The 21611-nt window shown below is 36.2% G+C and overlaps 2 protein-coding genes across 2 annotated transcripts in view; both read right to left on the minus strand.

Moving 5' to 3' along the window:
- Positions 1 to 7: 7 nt before the first annotated feature.
- Positions 8 to 11505, minus strand: LOC132194921 (suppressor of cytokine signaling 3-like). The gene is made up of 4 exons (XM_059616520.1): positions 11468 to 11505; positions 1389 to 1862; positions 592 to 931; positions 8 to 193 (listed from the first exon to the last, which is right to left on the minus strand). The coding sequence occupies exons 1-4, from the start codon at positions 11503 to 11505 to the stop codon at positions 8 to 10; spliced, it is 1038 nt and encodes a 345-aa protein (XP_059472503.1).
- Positions 1729 to 21611, minus strand: part of LOC132194683 (leucine-rich repeat-containing protein 45-like) — a 43700-nt gene continuing 23817 nt past the window's right edge. Inside the window, exon 13 of the mRNA XM_059616120.1 lies at positions 1729 to 1862. The gene's annotated coding sequence lies outside the window, so the exon portion shown is untranslated. The remainder of the gene's footprint in view (positions 1863 to 21611) is intronic.

Genomic DNA, 21611 nt, shown 5'->3' on the forward strand with positions numbered 1-21611 from the left:
CTGTCGATCACTGCGTGTACGGATACTCCCTGAGGTAGTCCTCGATGGCCGACGGAAGGTTGAGGGCCGCCAGGTCCCTGTGTTGCAGTCTCTGGTTGATGGCTAAGCGCGCCATGTGTTGCAAGGTGCTCACCCTGCGCCTCAACGGCCGCGTCAGCAGGATCGGCGAGTGCGTCCGCCCTCGGTCGTCGACCTGAACAAAAATTAAAATAAATATAAGATTAATTATTTAAAAATTCTTACACAAAATTGGGATCCATTGCACATCACAATTTCATTCAATTTGAATAATATTAATAAACCTCCTCGACTGTTACTTTTTATTTAAAATTAAAAGTAATAAATAAAGATTTTTTTAAATTTAAATTAATTTTTTTCATTCTTAATAAGATTTGAATAAGTAAGAATTTACTTCTGCTCTTATTTTTGTTTCAAAATTTTAGAATAACTTATAGATCTTCAATAAATTTACTTCACAATCCATTTTTTTTTTTTTTTTTTTTTTTAATTAAAAGTGTCATTTTCTGAAATTTGGCCTCTTTCAAAACCGAATTTTTTCGCCTCTAAATTTTTAGCAAAATTGAGACGTACCCAAACATGGCTGCCTGGTTCTGGCGGTGGCGAGACATTGACATAGGTGCGGTTGGAGGTGGCCTGCCGCCTCTGCGTCTCCTTGCCCTCGCGCACGTAGTGCTCGACGAGTTTGAGGACGCACGCGAAACGCGGCACGTGGTGCGCCAAGTGGTGCTGCGCGTCCAGTCGGAACTCTCCGTTGAGGTAGTGGAGACGCACGCTGGTCGGGCCGCGCGTCGTCTGCACACTCAGCGAGAACAGGTGCTCAGGGTCGGACGAGTCGCGCAACAGGAATGTGCCGGGCGGGCAGTTTTTCAGGGCGATCAGTGATTCCTCGCCGCTCAACGCCTCGTAGTACCTGAAATTTGATTTTTTTTTAATATAATTTGAACAAAATTCAATTAAAAAAAAAATGCAAAGTATATTTTATTTCGAGAAGAACCAATGATTAATTTCTTTACTTTTATAATAACAAAATCAAGTTGAATAATTTTTTTTTCATGCTTATTCATTTATTATTTTTTTTTTAATTTTTCTTATTTGATTGATTTTATTTAGAACTTATTTCTTTTTATTTATTCTCAATTAAAAACAAAATCGTTATAATTGTTCGATCAAGTAAATGTATCAAAATTTAATTCAAAATATAAATATGATTTTAGTAAGTAAATTTTTAAATTTGGTTTTTTTATTTCATGATCATTTTATAGTTAAAATAAAATATTAAAAATTTATATTTAATTAAATTTCATTAATTAAAGGTAAAAAAATCTACAAAATAATGAAAAATTGGTGTTAAAATAACTGAAAATTACCATCCGGACGCTGTAAGGGCCTTGTGTGTGGAGGTTAGGTTTGCCGAGTTGCGGCTGGAGGCGGCCTGGGTGGGCCACGGGGGCAGCACGATCTGCAGCGACGGCGTGAAGGACACCTGCAGACCCGGCGTTTGCTGGAAGGAGACCTGCAGGTGCGGGGTGGTGCAGGTCGGTTTGCCCTCGGAGACGATGATGCCGCCGCCACTGCCTGCAAACACCCGCAAGCAGGAGGCGGCGGGGGCGGCACAGCAGCACGACGCACTCGTCGAGGCGGTGCTGGCGGTGCTGCTGGCGGCGGCGGCGCCCTCGAACGAGTGCAGACAGTGCGGGCAGGTCAGCATGGCGGTGGCGACGGGGGTGGCATTCCCGCTCCCAGCGAACCACAGGCCTCCGGGTGAGGGGTGGGCAGTGCAGCCGCCCCCCGCGTGGGGCCACGGGCCTAGCACAAGGGACGCCAGTTGGCCTGTCGAACGTCTGAAACAAAAATCGCCAAAACAATTAACATTTTATTTTAATTATAATTTTTTATTAAACTGGTTTAAGAGAAGCATTTTCTTAAAGTGAAACTTCAATTTTGAATGTTGGAAATTATTTTCTCATTTGAATTTGTAGTTATTTAGGTTAAGAAATAAGCAATTTTAATAATATATATTTTCAGTTTTTTAACCGTTCGTAAGAACGTTTAATGCTGAAAGTTTGCAAAATATTTTATTTGATTTAATAAATTTCTTCTTGTTATGAAAAACAAAACACAAGTTTCATCAAACTTTGTAACTTTCGAATGAGATTTTTTCAAGAAGATTAATCCATTTTCACAAACTTTAGTGAAGTGAAGCTTTATTCGAAAAGTGGAGCCAAAATTAAGACGCGAATTATGTATCTCTCTCATAATTGCTTGATGCGTCCCAAAATAGAGTTCCTAGTAGCGCTGCAAATTCTGCCAGATTACACAGAATCCAAGCCGAGCGTTAATTGCAATTCCCAGAATACGCAAGACTGCTGCAGAAACCTCTCTCTCATCTATTGTGCATACTAATTAGCGATTTCTCCTTCATCATTGTTGCAAATGCTTCCGAGAAGCGGCCGCGCGCGCGCCTTTTCAGATTGTTTTCAGTTTGTGCTGTAATGAGTAAGCAGAATGAAACTCGTCGCTGCATTCAAGAGCGGGACGGACGAAAAAAACGTATATCAGGTTAATTTGCGCGACAAAGTGCCTAATTCCGCGAAACGATATTTCATGAAGTTGTGCGCCGAGTCTAAGTGGTGTGCATTTATTTTTTGCATTGCGCGGCAAGAGTGCTTTTGTGCGATTTTTCGCCGACCATTCAGGCCAGAATAAAGTGAACTCATACATGAAAGGTGTAATACAAAGTTGCAAAAGTACATAAAATTTAAACTTTTCCAAACGAAATTAATACGAATATGAGTAAATAAACATAAAAAGGGTGAATGATGGATGTGGAAAATAAGGACAAGAATTCTTTGCCTTTGCTCATGAAAATACCTGAATTTGTTAGTTTTTAAGATTTTAATTTTTTATTTTAAAATGTGTTTTTTTCAATTTGCTGATTTTTTGTATTTTTTCTTGCTCATGAAATAGGGTCGCAGACCGTGACCAAAACTGGTAGAGCCGTTTTGTTTTTGAATAAAAACAATTTTTTGCAACGAGGCAAAGCCCGATTTCTTCATTTCCATGATCATCTCCTCGAGTGTCAACTTCTTCAAACAAAATAGAATTCTTCTGAAAATATAATGTAAAGAAAATCGTGTAATTCTGATTATACTATTAAATTGTTTAAATTTTGTTCTTGTTTCTCTTTTTTTCTTCATGAAATAATGCTCATTCATAAATGATTTATGTAAAACTACATTTCAGTCAAAATTAGTCCCAAAAACTAAGGTCTGAATTTAAATAAATTAATAAATAAAAATGATAAAATACCCTTTTTGTGGTTACCTGAAAATAGATTTATTTGACAAATATAATTTAAACAAAAATTCATTATTCTAAATTATAAATTTAATAAATATCTAGCCTAATTTTCATCAATTCTTAAATAAAAAAGCCAATAATAATCCATTTAAAATAAGATTTGTTCCAAATTCCATCTAATGAATTATTGTGTTGAGAAAAATCTACAACTTCTTAATTAGATCACGAGCCGCTCAAAATGAAGCGAGTCATGAGAGTTGGCGTGGTTAATTCATTATTTTCGAGACAGCAGCACCTCGATGGAGTGGAAAAGAGCTTTGCTGTTGGGTTGACGTCATTTCGGACACGAAGAAGTGTTGTGAGTCAGTTCGGCGTGATCTCAGGCCAGCAAAATGATGTGCATTCCTCGGTCTTGCCAATTGGCCACCCCGCAAATCGTTTTAACTCCTTTTAGGAAATAATTTACGAGCACCGTTTTGGGTGCGCCCGCGACCAATATAATTTCGCAACAAACACCGATCGCGCTGTTTTTCGGTCTCGTTCTCAGCGCCGACACGATTTATATATAATTCAGCAAAAGTGGTGCGTGGGCATCTCTCGGTCTCGCGAAATTGAAGCAATTTCCAACGCAACACCGCAGCAACACGGCGTATAAATTACTCTCTCTATCTTGATATCCGACGGCCGAGGGAGGGTGTGCGTTTTTTATGGCGCCAACTTCCAAGAAATTTTCGCCGAGCAAACTTGTGAAAAGAGCTGTTCAGATGCGTTATGTATTCATCCGCGAAGCAGTAAAACGTATACATATTGTACACAAAACGGGCCCCGGCGCGAGTACCCGGAATTCGGGTTTGCAAAGTTGCTCGCGGAACAGCGGACGTGTGTGCAAGGAGAAGTGTTAATAAAATGCGCTGGATATATTGAAATTGCTATACAAAGAAGCCGAGAGTTCACGTCACCGCGGCTCTTGTATATGCGCAGTCAAAATTTAAGGATGTACTTTATAACATCCGTTAACTTCATCATATATTATGTTTTTGGTGCATGTAATTTATAGTTTGAATGAAAAATTAAATTACCATACAACATTATTTTATACTTGGTTATAAATTTTTATAGCACAATAAAAAGAATTTTTTTGGTAACATTATTAACATTTTAATATGTAAAAAAATTAAGCAGTAAAATTTATTTTAATAATAAATAATTTTATATCCGTTACTTATTTACGCCCAATTAGTGAATTTGAAAGGTATTATTAAAAAAAAGCATTTAGCAATAATAATAAAAAGGGCGTTTTCAAATTTCAAAGAAGCAACTCTTTACTCCTTAATTATCAATTTTCGTATCTATACACATTAATTACAAACTGATGACCGCGAGTTCACTATAGCAGCTCAATTAAATCTTATCGTTTGTACCTCATCAGAGAATAATACAAAGTACCAATCAAAACTGATTAAAATTGAGGTAGGTGAATCATTTAAGTTAAATTAAAAATACTAATTTAAACTGCGCAATTCTAAGATAATTTACTGCAGAGGGTTTCAAATTAATTAGGCCTCAACTCCCCCCCCCCCCCCCATTTGATTGAAATAACTAAAAGTAAAATGATCAATTTTTTATTTAAAGAGGGTTTTCATTCAAACTTTTTGTTTTTGTTTTCTTTGATTATTCTCCATCAACGTTTAGGCAGTTTCTTGTTTCTAGAGCTACAAAATAAATTGTAAAAAAATCAATTCATCTAAATTCCCCCCATTGATGCTTGATTTTAATAAATAAGGAAATAATAAAATAAAAAGGTAAATCAAAAAAATAAAATACTTGAGAGCGCCTTTCTGCGCTACTAAAAGAGGGCACAGGCCAACAAGACTCTGTCTTGCCCTAACCCTAAAAAAAATTAAAATAAAAAAATAGGGGTGGAAATGTATGACGCTTCGATTATGTCAATGTAAAACAGAGAAAATTAATTGAAAAAAAATATCAGTTCCATTGAACCAAACGGCAAATCAACATTTCCGCTTTATGAACATATTTTTTTACTCTCCACTTCACTGCATATATGTTTTATACTCTTCAATCATGTGTATAATATTGGGTTTTGATTTTCCATGTGGCATAACGAAGCGTCCGCTCTGCTATTCCTCTCCGTATATAGCTGGCAGGACGCAGAGTCAGCGAATCGAGCTGGCGCGAGGATTTTCCAGGAAAGAGGATCATTACGGTCGGGATAAAATAGCAAATTCAGCCCGACGACGCTCCAATTTGTCGAGCCACAGCTTCGGCAAATATACGCGATATTCAATGATGCGAGGGATGCTGGGGCGGCGTTGTTAAAAAGTCGAGGGCGGCGTGCAGAGAGTCGGCGGCGGCGGCAGCCGCTCTCTCTCGGAAAAGCACACAGGCCCGGCTTGCAGCCCCGGTTTTTCTGGGAAATGGCTCACGCCCGAGAACCGGAGAGAATCGCTCTTTCATCTCCGTCTTTAATTTCAGCCCTGCTATATTCTGCAACCAGGGGCGGTACATAAAGCTCCTATGTGTACATTGATGTGCATTGATGGAGAACTGATTGTACAAAACCCTCTCCCAAGACGCGATACATTCGTGTAAGGAGCTTCATTCAAAGTCATAAAGACGGTCTTTGCCAATTGAATCACGAGAGATCTTTTCTTTGAACAAAATCAATTGGTTTGTCTTTTTTAACACAAATATTTTCCAAATTTACAATAATATGATCTTTGTATTAATGTAAAGACTTTAAATCTATTAATTAAATTAATTCCAGTTAAATTGATTATTTGACTATTGATAAGACCGAGAAGAATAAATAATAATAATATTAATAAAAAAATTTTATAGCGTCTCTATAATTATATATTATTGTTTTATTGTGTCTTTTATCTTTTATAAATTTTTACAATAAAAAAAATCGATTCAATCGGTCTATTTTTCCATAATCAGAACTCGCTCTTGATCTCTTGTTAATTTTCAATCGATACATAAATATATTTAAAAAAAATCTGTTATTTAGACTTTTAATATGTTATCAAACGAAGTTACCCAGTGTTTTCAAAATTATATAAAAAATAATTACCACTGCAAAAGTGCAAATGGATAGAAAATTCCAATTTTTATTTCAAAATTTATTATAATTTGAGAAAAAATTCCATTTCTCCCTTTCATTGGCAAAACACTCATTTTAAAATAATTGAGTTCTTTAATTTTCATTAATGAAATCTAAAATTTAGGAATACTTTTTGATTATCAAATGAATTTAAGAAGATTATTTTTCAATCGGTGAAATTTAAATAATCTTTCCAGCGTCAAAATATTACAATTCATTGCGCAAAATAAATTTAAACAAAAAAATTATTGTGGAAGACATTGAATTATCTTTCTTCAAATTATTGTAGTTTGCGTGTTCTAATTATTATATAGAGTAGTGTCTTTGTTTAAAGCGTAAAGCAGTTTGATGGTTTAATTTTTAGAGGTTTTTACTTATTTTTTTCAATGAAATAATGTGCGAGAAACTTGAAACACACTAGATACAATTTGTGTGACATTTAAAATTAATGGAAATGAAGCGATCGGGCTTTTCCTCGTTGCAGAAAATTGTTTTTTGAATCATCTCCTTGAGTGTCAACTTCTTCAAACAAATTTAAAATTAATTTCTTAATTAAAAGACAAAATTTTGGTACATATGTATTCCATTATAAAGCCAAGTTTCAAAGTAAAACCACATAAAAATTAAATTATCTAATTTTTTACTTCAAATCAAGAGGAAACTCTTTCAACTAGAATTTCCTGTTATTAATATAGGGTAAAAATTCCCTCTCTGCGTTATTGGAGAGGTCAATTTTCATACCGCAGTCCATCAGCAGACACGAAACTCTAGGTTCTCCACATTTTTTTTTCCACCAAGGCTAAGCTCAATCCGGCACGAATGCTGAGTGTACGCGCGAGCATAAAACATTCACGCGGCGTTTTTTGGTATGCAATGCTAGTTCCGTTTGCCTCGCGGGGTATTTAATTCTCCGCGAGAAAGAAATCCGACAACAGTGCGTCGATACTCACAATTTACAGTAAAAGCAGGAAAACCCTTCTTCCTCCTGCTTCTGCCATATCACCTATTTTGTGTTTAATATTTCAGGAGCGGCTAATAGAACGCTTGAGCTGCTCGCCGCGCACTAAACCCGCGGCCGCTCTTTCTTTTGTACAAGATCCGAAGGCGCGAGTGTATATGACGTCGGCGGGGATTTCTCGGAAGCCGCTGCTTTTAACAAACATACACATCAAACGACGCACCAAGAGCATCTCTCAAGTCCACAAATAAAATCAAATCACTCGCCGCTCGCGTCTCATTCAAATTTGGCCTAGACTTCATCTCTCTCGCCAGAGAGGCTGCGCTGTTTTGCGGCGGCGGACCTTCGCCTCTTAATTCTCGGAACTCAATGACACTGGCGCATTATTTTCTTGTGTGTGTATTTTTTGGCACCGCGGTGTGCGCGCGCGGTGCAGCAAAGTGGTTTCCTGCCACGACTGCACTCGCGGAATACACAATTTTTTCCCTTTTGTCCGCACGTATGAAGTTCTCGGAACCGCATTCGATATAAGATTGCCGCGAGTTAATTCACCTCAGCCGCATTATGCAAATTCGTTTCCGGATTCTTGGAAGTCGTGCACAAGATTAAAGCGCACGGGAGTGGAAAATCGGCTTCGGGGATGCGCCGAGTTGGAAATTCTATTTGTGCAACTGGCGCGGAGACTTGTGCAATTTCCACTGAACGACTGTACTCGTTAGTGCAATTAATGTAAGCTTGATGAAGAGATGAAGGAAGTTTTTAATTTATTCCATTTTCAATCCATATATAAAGTTTAATCGGTTTTAGAGGATATTGAAAAAATAAACAGTCAGAAACATGTTTACTTTTGCAGAAAAAACTTTGTGCTATGCCGGCGTTTGTCTTGATTTTTAAGTTGTAACATTTATTATATGGAATAATTATTCAATAATTAGGTATTAAAGGATGAAACCTTAAGTCGTGGATTCTAAGTAATGAAAAGACATCTAATTCAATTCAATTATTAGCCGCAGCATTTATATTTATCCAGTGCAATAACAATTTCATTAAAAATAATATTTAAAAAATTTTAATTTAAATTAATCAAAACTTGGTGTTTTAAAATTGCAACTAATAAAAAATATAATAAATAAGTTTAAATTTTAAATTAATATAAGATTTATTAGTGTAAAAACTTTAAGAAAAAACAATATATATAAAATAAAAAGTTAATCTAAAACATTTTTTTTTTTGCAATATTTCTTAACGCCGCAATAAGAATTCATAAAATTACATTATACAAATTAATCAATGCAGAATTATGGAAACAGATCTGTTTTGAAAAAAATTTTAAGCTCCTCAATAATATAAAAGTTGAAAATTGGGCATTTTATTTTGTTTTCCAAGAGCATTTTGGTTTACTGGCTCAGTTTCTGCGAATAAAGAAAATCCATGCCAAATTTTATATTCAAAAATGAAATTATCATATTATCTACAAAACTCTAATTTAATTTATTTGGGGGATTTTCTGTCATTTGAAAAATAAATTTAAAATGAACAAAATTGATAAAATCTTTATAATTTCTCCATTCCTTGATAGAAATTTTGGCACATTTTAACAGAACATAATCAATTTATGATGTTGACGGAATAAGATTGCAAATAAATGAAATAGGAATGCAATCTCATCTCACCAGCATCCCAGCCCCTTTTCTTTCTTCTGTCTGGTCCAATTACGCAATCAAAAGGAACCAAAGGTCGATCGCTGCATGCGCGCGCTCTCTGCAGATTGCGAGAGGGCAGAAATTAGCGAGCCGAGTTCCGAGAAGCGGCAATTCACTCTGGCTGATTCAATTAGCTTAGCAAACGCAGAGAGCGAGCGAAGGGAGATTGAATTGAAAAGGCCCGAGTGCATCGTCGGCCGAGAGAGGAAAAGAAGAAGGAGTGCAGCTTTCGCGAATATGGAGAACACCTCCGGGCCGAGCGGCCGCGGATCAGAACAATGGAGAAATGCCGTGAATGGTGTGCCTTTGGCGTCGGAGCGCACTTGATTATTGGTATTGCTTCTCGGAAAAAGTGGGGCACCAGCTGCTCGATACTCTGCATGGCGACGAGAGCACCTCGGGCTCGCGGAGCTGACTCGGATTTTTTTCATTTTATTTTATTTTCGCCAGGAAATTGCGTTCGTCGACAAACGGTTCGGAATTCGCTGGTGCTGGGAAATGCGATCCTGTGTATGTAATATGCATAAAGGAAGGAAGGTGTGAAAATTGATTTTGAGCTCTGAAATACACAGGAAAACGCCGCGCGCAGTGTGTTTTTCTGGTATTGAAAGAGAGCAGAACCGATTCTCGGAATCTCAAATGCGCGCTGTAATAATATCCGCAGGGAAGAGAATGAGGTAAAAAAGTCTCTATTTTCTGAATTTATATATCTTTGAGAGAAGAGATGCTCTGCGTTAAAGATAAGAATCATTTTACAAAAGGATAGGAAAATATTCTCCCTCAAATTAAAGCAGCCTTTGAATTAAAACCAATTAATTATTTAAAATTAATATGCAAATGAGGAATTCTTACATAAACAGTTCTATGAAATCTTCCCACGTAATTTGCAACAACTTCCTCCTTCCTGCAAAGTGTGACGCGCAAATTAATGTCACACATTTCAAAATGCGTCAAAAGCTATTTCAAATTTTCCTCGTTTGACTTGAGAGGTGCAGTTGTTGTATCTCACTTTCAATTCACTTCTTCATTATTGAAAAAGAAGTAATGAGAACGCATACTGATGAGTCACCGTCCTCGAATCGGGAGTTTATAAGGAGAGAGGACTCTCGCGGCTCCAATTGAAAAAAAGCCGAGATGACTCAGGGAAAAGGTGTGTTTTGCCTCGCGGCAGTGCCGCAGCCCTTTTGTGGAAAAATGAAATTAAAATATTATATGAAGGTTGAGCAGTTTGCGGAATTCAAATATATAGCGTGGCGCGAGCAAATCGCCAAGAATGCGCCGCGCCGATCAAATTCATTTTCGGTGACAAGATTTCCGAGAAATGCTTTTCGACGGTGCCAAAAAATCTATAAATACGCACGCGCGCAGGGCGCTCTTGATCGCGTTGTGTTTATTACACAATATCACGGTAGGTTTCACTGCCACGTGACGCCGCTGATATTTGTCTATGTATCAATAAAAAATGAAAATTTCGCGAGATTTGGTACAAAGTATGACAGTATAATATATTTTGATACTAAATTATTTAGTTTGATTTTGTTACCCATAGCATTGATATTATTTATTATTGAATCAATTTTTTTAAAATTAAATAATAGAATTCGAAAGCCTGGTATCACATTTTGAGTTTTCAATTTAAATAATCAACTAAAACAAATTTTACGATGAAGAAATTTATATAAAATAGATAATGGATTCTAGTTGTTATGAAAGATAAGTAAACTTGCACCATTTAAATTATTTAGAACGATTTTTGATTTTACAAATTTATACATATTTAAAAAAATAATAAAAATGATAAACAATTAATTCTAAAATAATAATTATTATAGTAGATAAATATAAAATTTGAGTAATATTTAAGTTATTAATAATTACAATTAAATTTTGTGAACTTTTGAGCATTTATCTAAATTATCTTCTGACACATTTTTGAGGTGCGACAAAAGCAATAAAGGATGCGTCAAAACATTGGACCCGCGAGGGGCGGGCGGGCGTCCATGTGTGTTTGCAACTTTGACGCGTCGGTTTCGTTCTGGGAATCCACTCTGGCGTGCATATGTGTTTGAAATACTTAGGGGTTCCGAGTAATTATCCTTGGGCCCATGCCAGGCTCAATTGAGAGGGACCGCGCCAATGCGATTATTCACCGGTCAGAGATGCCGCGGCGCGCCATGGGAACTGCAGGTGGGTAAATCAACAACGCGGCCGGCGCTTACGATCGCAATAAGAGCGCAGAGACGAGGGCCATTGCTACGGGGCTTGTTTGCCACGTTAATTATTCAGCTCACTTTGCGTCCTGCCAGCAGCTGACGATAAATTAACAAGCAAAACGATCACGTCGGTTGCAAGGAGATTTACCTTGGCAAAGGAGCGCGGCGCAGCATCAACCGCTCCATTGGGCAATTGACGAGCATAATTAAAATAAACCCTTTTTGATTAATGATGCAAATTAGCACTTTGAAGCTCAAATTATCAGCACAAATCAGAGGCAGGAACACGAATGTTATTGTCAATAAAAAAATTAATTTTTAAATTACTTGAAATGTAATATTATGTTGAATTAAATAAAATATATTGAAATTGTGATAAAAAGAAATTGAAAAAATCAATTTGCTCCAACAGATACTCAGAAATAAAAATTCAATAATTCCTTTATAACTTTTAAGATCAATTTGAACTTTGTGAACATAAAGACAATATGAGTTTGCAACAACATTTTGAAACTTTTGCAATTATTTGCTAACAAATTGGATTCTCAGCTCACGGTTGAGTTTTCCATTATATATATTTGCACAAAGGCAAACTTGTTCCAGCTTCGAGTGCTAATTTGCAATTTGCGCGAGAGGCAATTTGAAGAAATTTTGCAACGTGCGCGGCGTTCTTAAGTGCTTGTATTCTCCGAACGGTAATTGTGTTGATATTCCCGAGAGGTGCCGACTAAAAACTTCCATTTTGTACAAGCGAGAGATCATTGCTCGGCAGAGGCTACTTGGCTTTTGGCGATTCCACGCGAGTGCAGATTTCCGGGCCGTATGTGTGTTGCCGCATTTGAACAGGACGTAAATATAATGGAGCGAAAAGGAACGGTTCGATTTCACGCCTGCACTCTCAGAAAACACAAAACCGAGAGAAAGGCTTCAGAAGAAGAAGAAACATAAAAATCCCTTTCAAGAGAGTATCCACGTTTTCATCAATCGGCACAAAGAGAAAGTTTATTCACCTCGCTGGCGTATGAATGCGGCCACACAGGAGAGCTGCTGGCCCCGCACGAATTTAATTCAACAATTTAATATTGCGCACCTGAACAACGTGCGGCGTCGCTGGCCAAAATCTTCACGATCTGGAACACATGGTCGGCGCCGCTTTTCGGAAAACAGGAGCCGGCGGAAAAGTTGTCCGGAGAACCGCGAGGCGAGTCTCGGTGCTCACGCTCGACACTGTTACAAGACTGACTGGGAGGTTGTCAAGAGGCGACCTTGCTCTCAGCAGCGCAGGCGCACCCGCTAACAATTTCATCTCTTTCAACTCTTTTCCTCAGGAGAGCAGCGAGCGTTGTGTTCTGCTTTTTTTTTGTGGCAATCGCACCGGCCGCCCTGTGAGTTTTTTGTCTCGCCAGACGGCTTATGCAGGCACCGCATCAAATCGCCCGTCTGCTCTCTCAAAATGGGCCGACACGCCGTCGCGAGAAACAATATTCCATCCCGAAGGAGAAGTAGTCCTTTCGTTTCGCCTCCCCATTCATTCCCGCGGCTTTTATGGTTTGTTATTGGCGCCGAGATTGGCTCGATTTTATAATTCAACCGCCGAGAGCAATTACTTTTTTTATATTGCTCTTTGATATTAATGTATAAATAAGCCGGCGGGAGGTTCTCTTTTGTATAACCGTGGAAAAATGGATAATTTTGATGATTTCAAATTTTTCAAGGATGGATGTATAATGACTAAAAGCCTTAAAAGGAGGCAATTGGTCGCTTCAGAGAAATATTATGGAGACGAATAAAATATAAAATTTCATTTCTTCATTTGTGCCAAAAGTGCAAATTGAGCAATTCTATAAACGCCGACAGTAATTTTGGCCAAAAGCGATACGATTTTTTTTAAGGACGAAAATAATTATTTCCCCCAAAAAGTCTCAATCTGTGAGCGAAAAACTTTCCTGCTTTTTTAAGGGAAATGATTTTTTAATTTTTATGCTCTCCACGTGCAGCCATTAAAAAAAATCGACAGAGGTTTGTGCGCTGCACGCAGCAGATGCTGGTGAAAATGGCATCAATTAAGTCGGTCGGATAAAGCAGCATAATTGTTATCAGCGCGCATAATGTCGTTACATGCACGACGTGAACACGCAGAAAAACGCACACAGAACAGAGCAGCTTTCGCTATTTTCCCTGTATAATCTCGACCGTAATATCACAAACTCGGTTGGCTTTCCAGGAACCGGAGGAGAGTTTGTCGCGCACAAACGCACGACAAAAAAATAACCTTAATGCTCTCTTTCCTCCAAAATTTTAACAATTTTTAATGAAAATAAAATATTAATAAGGAAATCACAAGAATAGATTATAAAAAAGTTTCAAATTTCAGTGAGACAATAGAAGTAATTTTCAAACTTACAAATTAAATTAAAAGAATCTCAACAAGGAAAAAGTATGAAAAAAGGAGAGGAAATTTTATTTGACTTGATGTAAGATGTTGTGTATTGTATATTTCATTGTATCTGAATGGAGAATAAATAATAATAAAAAAAAAAAAAAAATTAGTTTCATATTCTAAAATTTTCGAAATTTTCAATTCAGAGGAAAGAGTTTGATCCAAAAATTCCATTTAAATTTTGATGTAGATGAAAACAAAAGCTAAATTTTTGCAATATATTGGTTAATCACAAGGAAAAACCTTAAGATAGGCTTTGACTGATAAGGGAGAATTCATCTGAAAAACGTTTTAAACGGTATTTATAATAATTGGCAGATTATTTTATCGCCTCAGCAATGCATACCAGGAAATTGGGTGATGACTGTTGATTTTTTCTGTCCCCATTAATCTTATCTTCTGCTCTTGTAAGCATTTTTTTTATATAAATCTATATATCTGTTTACATACAACATTTATATGTCTCTGTTTATTTGGAACAATTTTTTTTATCTCTCATTGCCAAATCAGGGACAATTGTGCGAAATCTCAAATTATCACAACTATGCGCAAGACTTTCTAGAATTTTTCCGCTTCCAAATTGCAACTCTTTTTAAAAGTAATTTTTTTATCTTTTTATCTCATCAGTCTTAGAGGAAAAGCTGCACTGCAGAATTATTATTTTCAGTGAGCAAAGATTTCATCACAAACACCGTATACATAGTTCCTATAGCAAGCCTTTTGGCTTTCATTCTCTATTTGATGTTCTATGCTTTGTAGTGGTTACATCAAAGCATCTCCCCTTCGGCTTTGGTTCTATGAAACCTTTTGCGGTGTACTTTGGTATTTGCAGACGTTTTATTGATCTATGCATCCGTTTTCAAGAAATTCAAAATCGATTCGTGAATAACCTTAGAGCAGCGATGGCTTTAGGGCCGAGGCAGAATATTCGCTTTTGAATTGTTGATGTATATTATTTACCTATACGCCAGGCAGCTAAATTTGCAGTTTATTGACGCGCGAATTAGTTCCGAGAAAATCGGCTCGCTGGCGAAATTGCTTTTCCTCGAAATCCTAGGGTGGAAAATTTCTCCTTACAGGTGCAGATTGATCTCTTGAGCTGGAGAGAGCGAGACTTGAGCAGAAAAGCTTGGTTGTATAGGCATGAGAGCTTTCAAGCAAGAGCTGTTTGGATTAAATCATTAAATTTGCAGACATCTTCATGATAAATGGATTTTATTCATGACATTGAAAATTTAAGTTGAAGATAAAAATTAAAAAAATAGAATTTTTTTTTTCGGCTTTAAGTTTTTGCAAATATAATTTAGTAGAAAACTGCAATGCAAAATCAAATTGTTTTAAAAACCAATTAAAATTTTTTCTAATAAATAATAAAAAAAATAATAAATTATTGTTTTTATTTATTTATTTATAAAATACAGAATAAAAAAAGGTGCAATCACCAACATTTAAACATGCCCATAATTAGGATAGAGTTTATAAAATATTTAAATCAATTATAATTAGAAAGATGTTGGATTTTTTTAAAATTATTTTCAATGAGAGTGAAATGAAATCTACGCCTTGACATACCAAATTATTAAATCGCAGCAATTCCCAGGAGCAGCAGCGATTCTGGCGAAATATGATAATCGCAATGGAAAGCTTTTGTGTTCGCGCATATTTCGCAAAACAATATTCTATCCGCGACACACACAGGGCGCATTGTTCGTATTAAAAGCACCAGATGCTGTCATAACAATAAAATTATGGTCGGTTTGCGTGGCTTATGGCATTTGCATGTTAAGAGCGGCTAAATTAATCCCGGCTCTATCTCAACGAAGCCGTGACGTGCCTACGTGAAATTCACGAAAAGCTGCTCACGTGCATGCATTTCCAACTAAAAATAATGTGTATCAAGAAGTCCAAGAGCCGATCCACGGAAAACCTAAAAAGCTCTCTCGACGGACCGAAATATTTATGGCGACTGTTCACGCAACTCGAGCAGTGACGTCTGCCTTGAGAACTATTAACGTCCAGCAGTCGGATTTCGTTAAGTGGAACACTTTTCTTCATTTTGATAAATATTTTTAGAACAAGTTGGAAAAAATTAGAAATTAACTTATAATAATCCAAATCCTTGTCAAGTTGAGTCTTGATTATTATTAAATGTTTTCAATGCAAAAATTAAAAAATTTTAGAAAACAGAGAGCCTATATAAGCTAAAATCTGTGTTTTTTTTTTTTTAAATTACCATTAAGATTTACCAATTAAAGTTTGATATTTAAATTCATTTTCCGAGCAGTGGTTTTCTCGCTCAGTTTCTGAATCTATTTTTAATTTCTTTTGAACTATAAATCATTTCATATTGGCTGATCTATTAAAATGTCTGCGCAGTTTCTTTCTCATTTCTCAAAGATCATGAACTCTGCTGATGAGATAATTTTTTGCAATACATAATTGGGACTAAACCAATATTTCTCATTTGTGATAAGATAAGCATATTCTTATTTTTTGTAATTGTCATTGTCAATGCTGATTATAAATTTTTTAAACCTATCAAATTTCTGAAAAATAAACGTTATACCATCATTCAAAATTTTTATATTTTTAAACAAAAAAATTAATTGTTATTGCAAATTAATTATTTAATAAAACTGAAGGATATAAAATGGGATAAAAAAATTGAAAAAATAAAATCAACCAAAATTTTCCGTGATTTCAGGCTAATTATATTATTATACAATTTATAGCTTTTTTTAACCGAATTGTTGACTAAATATTAATAGCAATTAATATTGTTTGTAGCGATGTGCAAAAAAACCCAGCACGTTCTCGTGCGTGGGGACACGCATTAGCCTTTCAGCAAAAGCAACTTTCGAGCCGAGGGACGCAAACACGGAGTTGAATGAGCGCCGCTGCCGCCGCCGCCGGGATTCCAGGAAGGTTGACGTCAACGCGCTTACCTAGTATTTTCGCAAACCCTTCTCTCAGTCGGCCGCTGTTAGTCGGCCTCCCGTGTCACTCGAGTCGCGCTCATGTATGGAAGCCTAATTGAGCCGCGCGCGCGTTGTCGCGAATTTGCGCTTTCTGCGTGTGACGCGAAAAGCACAAAGCAAAGCCGGAAAGGCCTCGAACCGGCAACACACGAAACGAGTTTTTATTCCTGGAATCTAACAGAGATATAAATATATCGTTCTTTAGTTGGAACGGTTAAAAATAAAGCGGGTTGAAAATCTAATTAAAAAAAAAAAAAAAATCGATTCTGAGTATAAACAAGTGCTTTTTCATTGTGTGCAACTTGGCTGACAATCAGATCAGTATAATATAGGGACTTTTTTACACTCAAAATTGAATTCTAACCATTTAGTTTCAGAAATTTGTTTATTGGGTTCAAAACTGAGGGCAACTATGCCCCATACATGAACTCATCCATATTGATGACAAAATTTATCAGAAACATTGATTTGCATGGATTTCTTAAAAAAGTTTTCTGTAACAGACTCTAGTTTTTGTGCAAAAATTTCTTAATTCAAATTAAAATAATAGGATTTAACATTTTTTTATAATTTACATATATATGCACGAAATCCAAATAAATCCCAAAACATTTTGAAGTTTGATTTTGCTGATTTTTTTTATTTAAAGACCCCCTCCGGTCATTCATATTGCTCTTTATTATGAAAGATTGCTTAATTTTGAGTATATCTTGTGAAAACACTGTTTGAAAATTCCAAACAGTTGCGTCTCAATCAAAAGAAAACCTAAATACGAGTGATTCGCGCGAAAAACGTGTGAGAATTGAGAAGCCAATCAGATCCATCAGTTTGTTAAAAAAAACTACAGAATTTGGTCACATTGGCGCTGCGATCGCTGAATTTGCCACAAATGCCCCACGGCGCTGTAGAAAACTTGGCAAAATCAGCGATCGCAGCGCCAATGTGACCAAATCCTGCAGTTTTTGTACAAAATCTATGGATCTGATTGGCTAATCAATTCTCACGTTTTTCGCGCGAATCACTCGTATTTAGGTTTTCTTTTGATTGAGACGCAATGGTTTGGAATTTTCAAATAGTGTTTTCACAAGATATACTCGAAATTTAGCAATCTTTCAGAATAAAGAGCAATACGAATGACCGGTGGGGGTCTTTAATTTAATAAAATTATGTAATTAATTATAAAGTGCTTATTATTTTGATCAGTTTCAACTAAAAATGGGACTACTAGCATTTTCTTTTTAAACTCCGGAATAAATAAATACGCTTTCAATGGAGCTAATCTGCCAGAGTGTGGTGTGTCGTCATAATCATAATAAAATGCAAATCTGCACGCCAGAGTAATATAATGAGCAGTAGTTGCTGTTGCTCGGTTATTTCCTGCGCTCACAAAGTGAAATTGAAATCACGCACAAAGTGGTGCTCACTGACCTTTAACAACCACCATAAAATCGAAACCGGCGCTTCGCAGTCACATGCAGGACTGGCGCAAAAATAAATTTATAAAAATAAACCCACACTCCAGAGTGAGCCTCTCTGGGTCACATTATTATTTTTTTTCACTCTAAAAATCCAGCGGTCGTCCACAGGCCTGACAGTTCTCGGAAAGAGAGACAAATAAAAATTTATCCTCCTCTCATCTGCGGAGAAAGAAAATGTGTTTTTCACACCCCACGCGTTCGCCCCGTTTTCCCTTTTCGCTCTCCTGGAAACGCACAATGCGTCCAAACCTCCCCCAAAGGTCTTTTTGTTTGGAAACACAGCGCGGGTTTTTGCTCATGCTGAAGAATAGACCACGACGCACACATGCAGGTAAATATAATAATGTTTACCAAGTGAGTCAATTCCGTGAACTGCGCGATGTAATTTCAATTCCGGGAACTGAGAGAGCCGCTCGCTCGGCAAGGCGAGCAAGCTGGTGGAACCACTTATGCGCCTTCTTTGTATGCCCAAAATACACACACAAACGCCATTCGGAACTTTTTCTCTAGCCCGGCACAAAACACAATGCAAAAAGGAGCACGCCCGGCTAAAAAAACTATTTGTCAAACATTAGTCAGTGGGTCGTTGGGCTAAAAAAGCAAACTCACTTTCAGTCGGCCTTATTCCTTTTATATTCCATTCTTATCTGGCGCGCGAGTGAAATTTTCGGAGGTCAACGCGCGCACATTTCATTCAAACTGGAGATAAGGCACGATGTGCAAGTGCGGGGCCGTCCGTATGATGTCTCAACATGCGTGTACTCGTTTCGAAGGTCACTTCTCGGAAAAGGACTTTTGCAACTCATGCGAAATTAATTTGCAAATGGAATCGACTCGTGTGGGAAGTGGGACAAGACCATATAAAATATCAATAGAGATTAATGTTGCTTTTTTTTGTTTGATGTACCAAATAAACAATTTAAAATTAAAAGTTGATATAAATTTATTAATTTATATAATTACTGTGAGAAATTAACAATTATAAATGAAAATGAATAAGTTCAATAAGGAGGCCACCTTTCCTGAGTCGTAAAAGAAAAACAGTACAAGCTAGGCTATGTCTAAGATAACAAACAATAGTTTAAAATAAATAGCGACAAAGTGCTGACGACATGAACAGGTCTGTAATGATGGCAAAAAAGAAAACAAAACAAACAAACAAAAAGCAATATTAATAATAAACAATATCAATTTCAGGACTATTTATTTTGTATGTTCTGTCTTTGTATTTTTTGATGTAATTTCTCTCTCTTGTAATCAATGTAATTTATAATATTGAATGTATGGATGATGTATTTGGGCAGAGAATGCCTGGTGGTACATTAATGAACACAATTTGTAACTAAATTTAACAAATATTAATTATAACACATTTTCAAACAAATTTAATTTTTTTTATATGTTAACTTCATTTTAACAAAATCATTTAATTTAAAACGTGTTATTTATTATTAAAATAATAGTTATTCTTATAATTTTAGTCTCATATATCATTGATTAGATTTTAATTTATTCTATAATAATTATTATTTAATGTTCATGAATTCCCAATTTTCTATTTGTAATCTAAAAATTAATTCGACTGTTTCGTTGCCTCTTTTAATCAATAATGATTTAATTTTTTCTTATTCATAATTAACCACTTGTTATAACTTCTAACTTCATGATTATTATTTATTGCACCATTTTTATAGTAGATCTTAGTGTTGATATTACAGGGTTATTTCATTCCTGTTGGCTATGTGAATATTACAAATTTCTAACTAGTTCGAAATTTTATTTCACATTATAAAAGTCAAAGCAATAAAAAAAATCAGTATTGCATAAATTAAAGTTTGGGTATAATTTCATATAATAGAGGTTGAGGTCAAATATATTTTGAATTGACGCTTAATCATCGATTCTTCGGAAGCCGCACTGAATATGGTGCGAGGTGTAAACCGTGTCGCAGCTGTTTGCCGGATGCAGAGAGAGCGAATTCGCCGAACAAGACGCGCTTTATAATAATAATTAACGCGCGAAGGGCACCAGGTGTTGCTTGTCCCTTGCAATTTTCCCGCACTCTATAAAAGCTGCTTCACAAACGAAAAATGTGTGTCGAGCAAGCGCACAGCCTTGGGGTGCTGCCGCCGCGATATCAGCGGGAGCAGAGCAGCGGAATTAAATTGTTTCTATTAAGGCTTCTCAGAAGAACACCAAAGTGCATATAAACGGCTAACGGACAAAATATACGAGAGATTGAGCAATCGCTCCTCCGTGAAAAAAAAATAAAGAACGGTGCTAAACTGATTAGCCCATTTAGGAGAAAAACAGCTGGTGCAGGAAGAGAAAAAATGTGTAAGAGGCTTATCAGCTTTTTTATTTGCCTTGTTATCTGTCATGCGAGTAATCAAATAATTCCTAAAATTGTTTATAATGGCACCAATTAATTTAATTGACATGTGTGACACAAAATTTGCAGTGGTTTAGAATTGTGAAAATTTCACTCGTATCTTTCGGATTATAAAATGCGCAATTAAACAGAGAAAAAAATCATGGTCAATTGTAATTTTTAATTAATCAACTGAAATAATGACTTTATTGGTATTTAATCAGTTTAGTCTTTTAATTAGAGCTATACAATTAAAATTGATTTATTTTTTTTTCAATAGAGTTCACCCTTAAAATGAAATAAATTTTTTTTTCTCCATTGTTAATAAATTATTCCGTCTTTTATCTTGGCAGTTGAACTATCCAATGGAGGAAATCTAGGAAATAAATACAATTATTTAAGCTTTTGTTACCTCCCCAAATTTTGTTTTTAATTCTCGTTAGATTCTTTGTGAGAGAAATTGAACCTGTTAAATTAAAGTATTTTAATGAAAATTGTTAATTGTTTTTAAGCAAATTTCAAACATCAATAGACGTTTTCCTGTAATGTTTATGCAAAACATAAGTTGGAAAACTGCACGCAATTTTGAAAGCGCCATCAGCTTATAAATTCAGTGAAAGCGACCTTATCTTTTTTCAAACAATCGCTTCTTTCTTCTTATTAGTTTTTATACATCCTACATGAACTCGCTCCTTTCCAGCCATGTGTGCAGCTATCGATCGGAAAAGAAAATGAGTAGTCGCGCGCGCACATTATTATTATGCAAGTCGTCGTCGTTATCTCTCGCGCCGATCGTCATAAGCAGCTTTTATTGTTCCCCGAATCGGTTAATTATGTACATTTCGTTTTTCCAGCGAAGCGGGCCGCTTTTCTAATTCGTAGGAAGCAGACCGCTCAATTCACTCTTTTCTGATTATTTAGTAATTTCTCTCTGCCATGGTATAGAAATCAACTTTTACGACCCGGCGCTCAAAATCGCTCTATGATGCCATTTCCTTGGAAACACACCTGTTAGAATTTCTAAT

Source organism: Neocloeon triangulifer, unplaced genomic scaffold (genome assembly GCF_031216515.1).
Source record: "Neocloeon triangulifer isolate White Clay Creek 2 clone unplaced genomic scaffold, ASM3121651v1 ptg000008l, whole genome shotgun sequence".
NCBI classification, from domain to species: Eukaryota; Metazoa; Arthropoda; class Insecta; order Ephemeroptera; family Baetidae; genus Neocloeon; species Neocloeon triangulifer.

Excerpts from the sequence above, each read along its gene's own strand:
- LOC132194921 (XM_059616520.1), bottom strand. The coding sequence starts at position 11,505 with ATGGAGCGGTTGATGCTGCGCCGCGCTCCTTTGCCAAG. Across the intron at positions 1,863-11,467 it reads CGCCGCGCTCCTTTGCCAAG|ACGTTCGACAGGCCAACTGG; the intron begins GTAAATCTCCTT and ends TTTTTGTTTCAG. Across the intron at positions 932-1,388 it reads GCCCTTACAGCGTCCGGATG|GTACTACGAGGCGTTGAGCG; the intron begins GTAATTTTCAGT and ends ATCAAATTTCAG.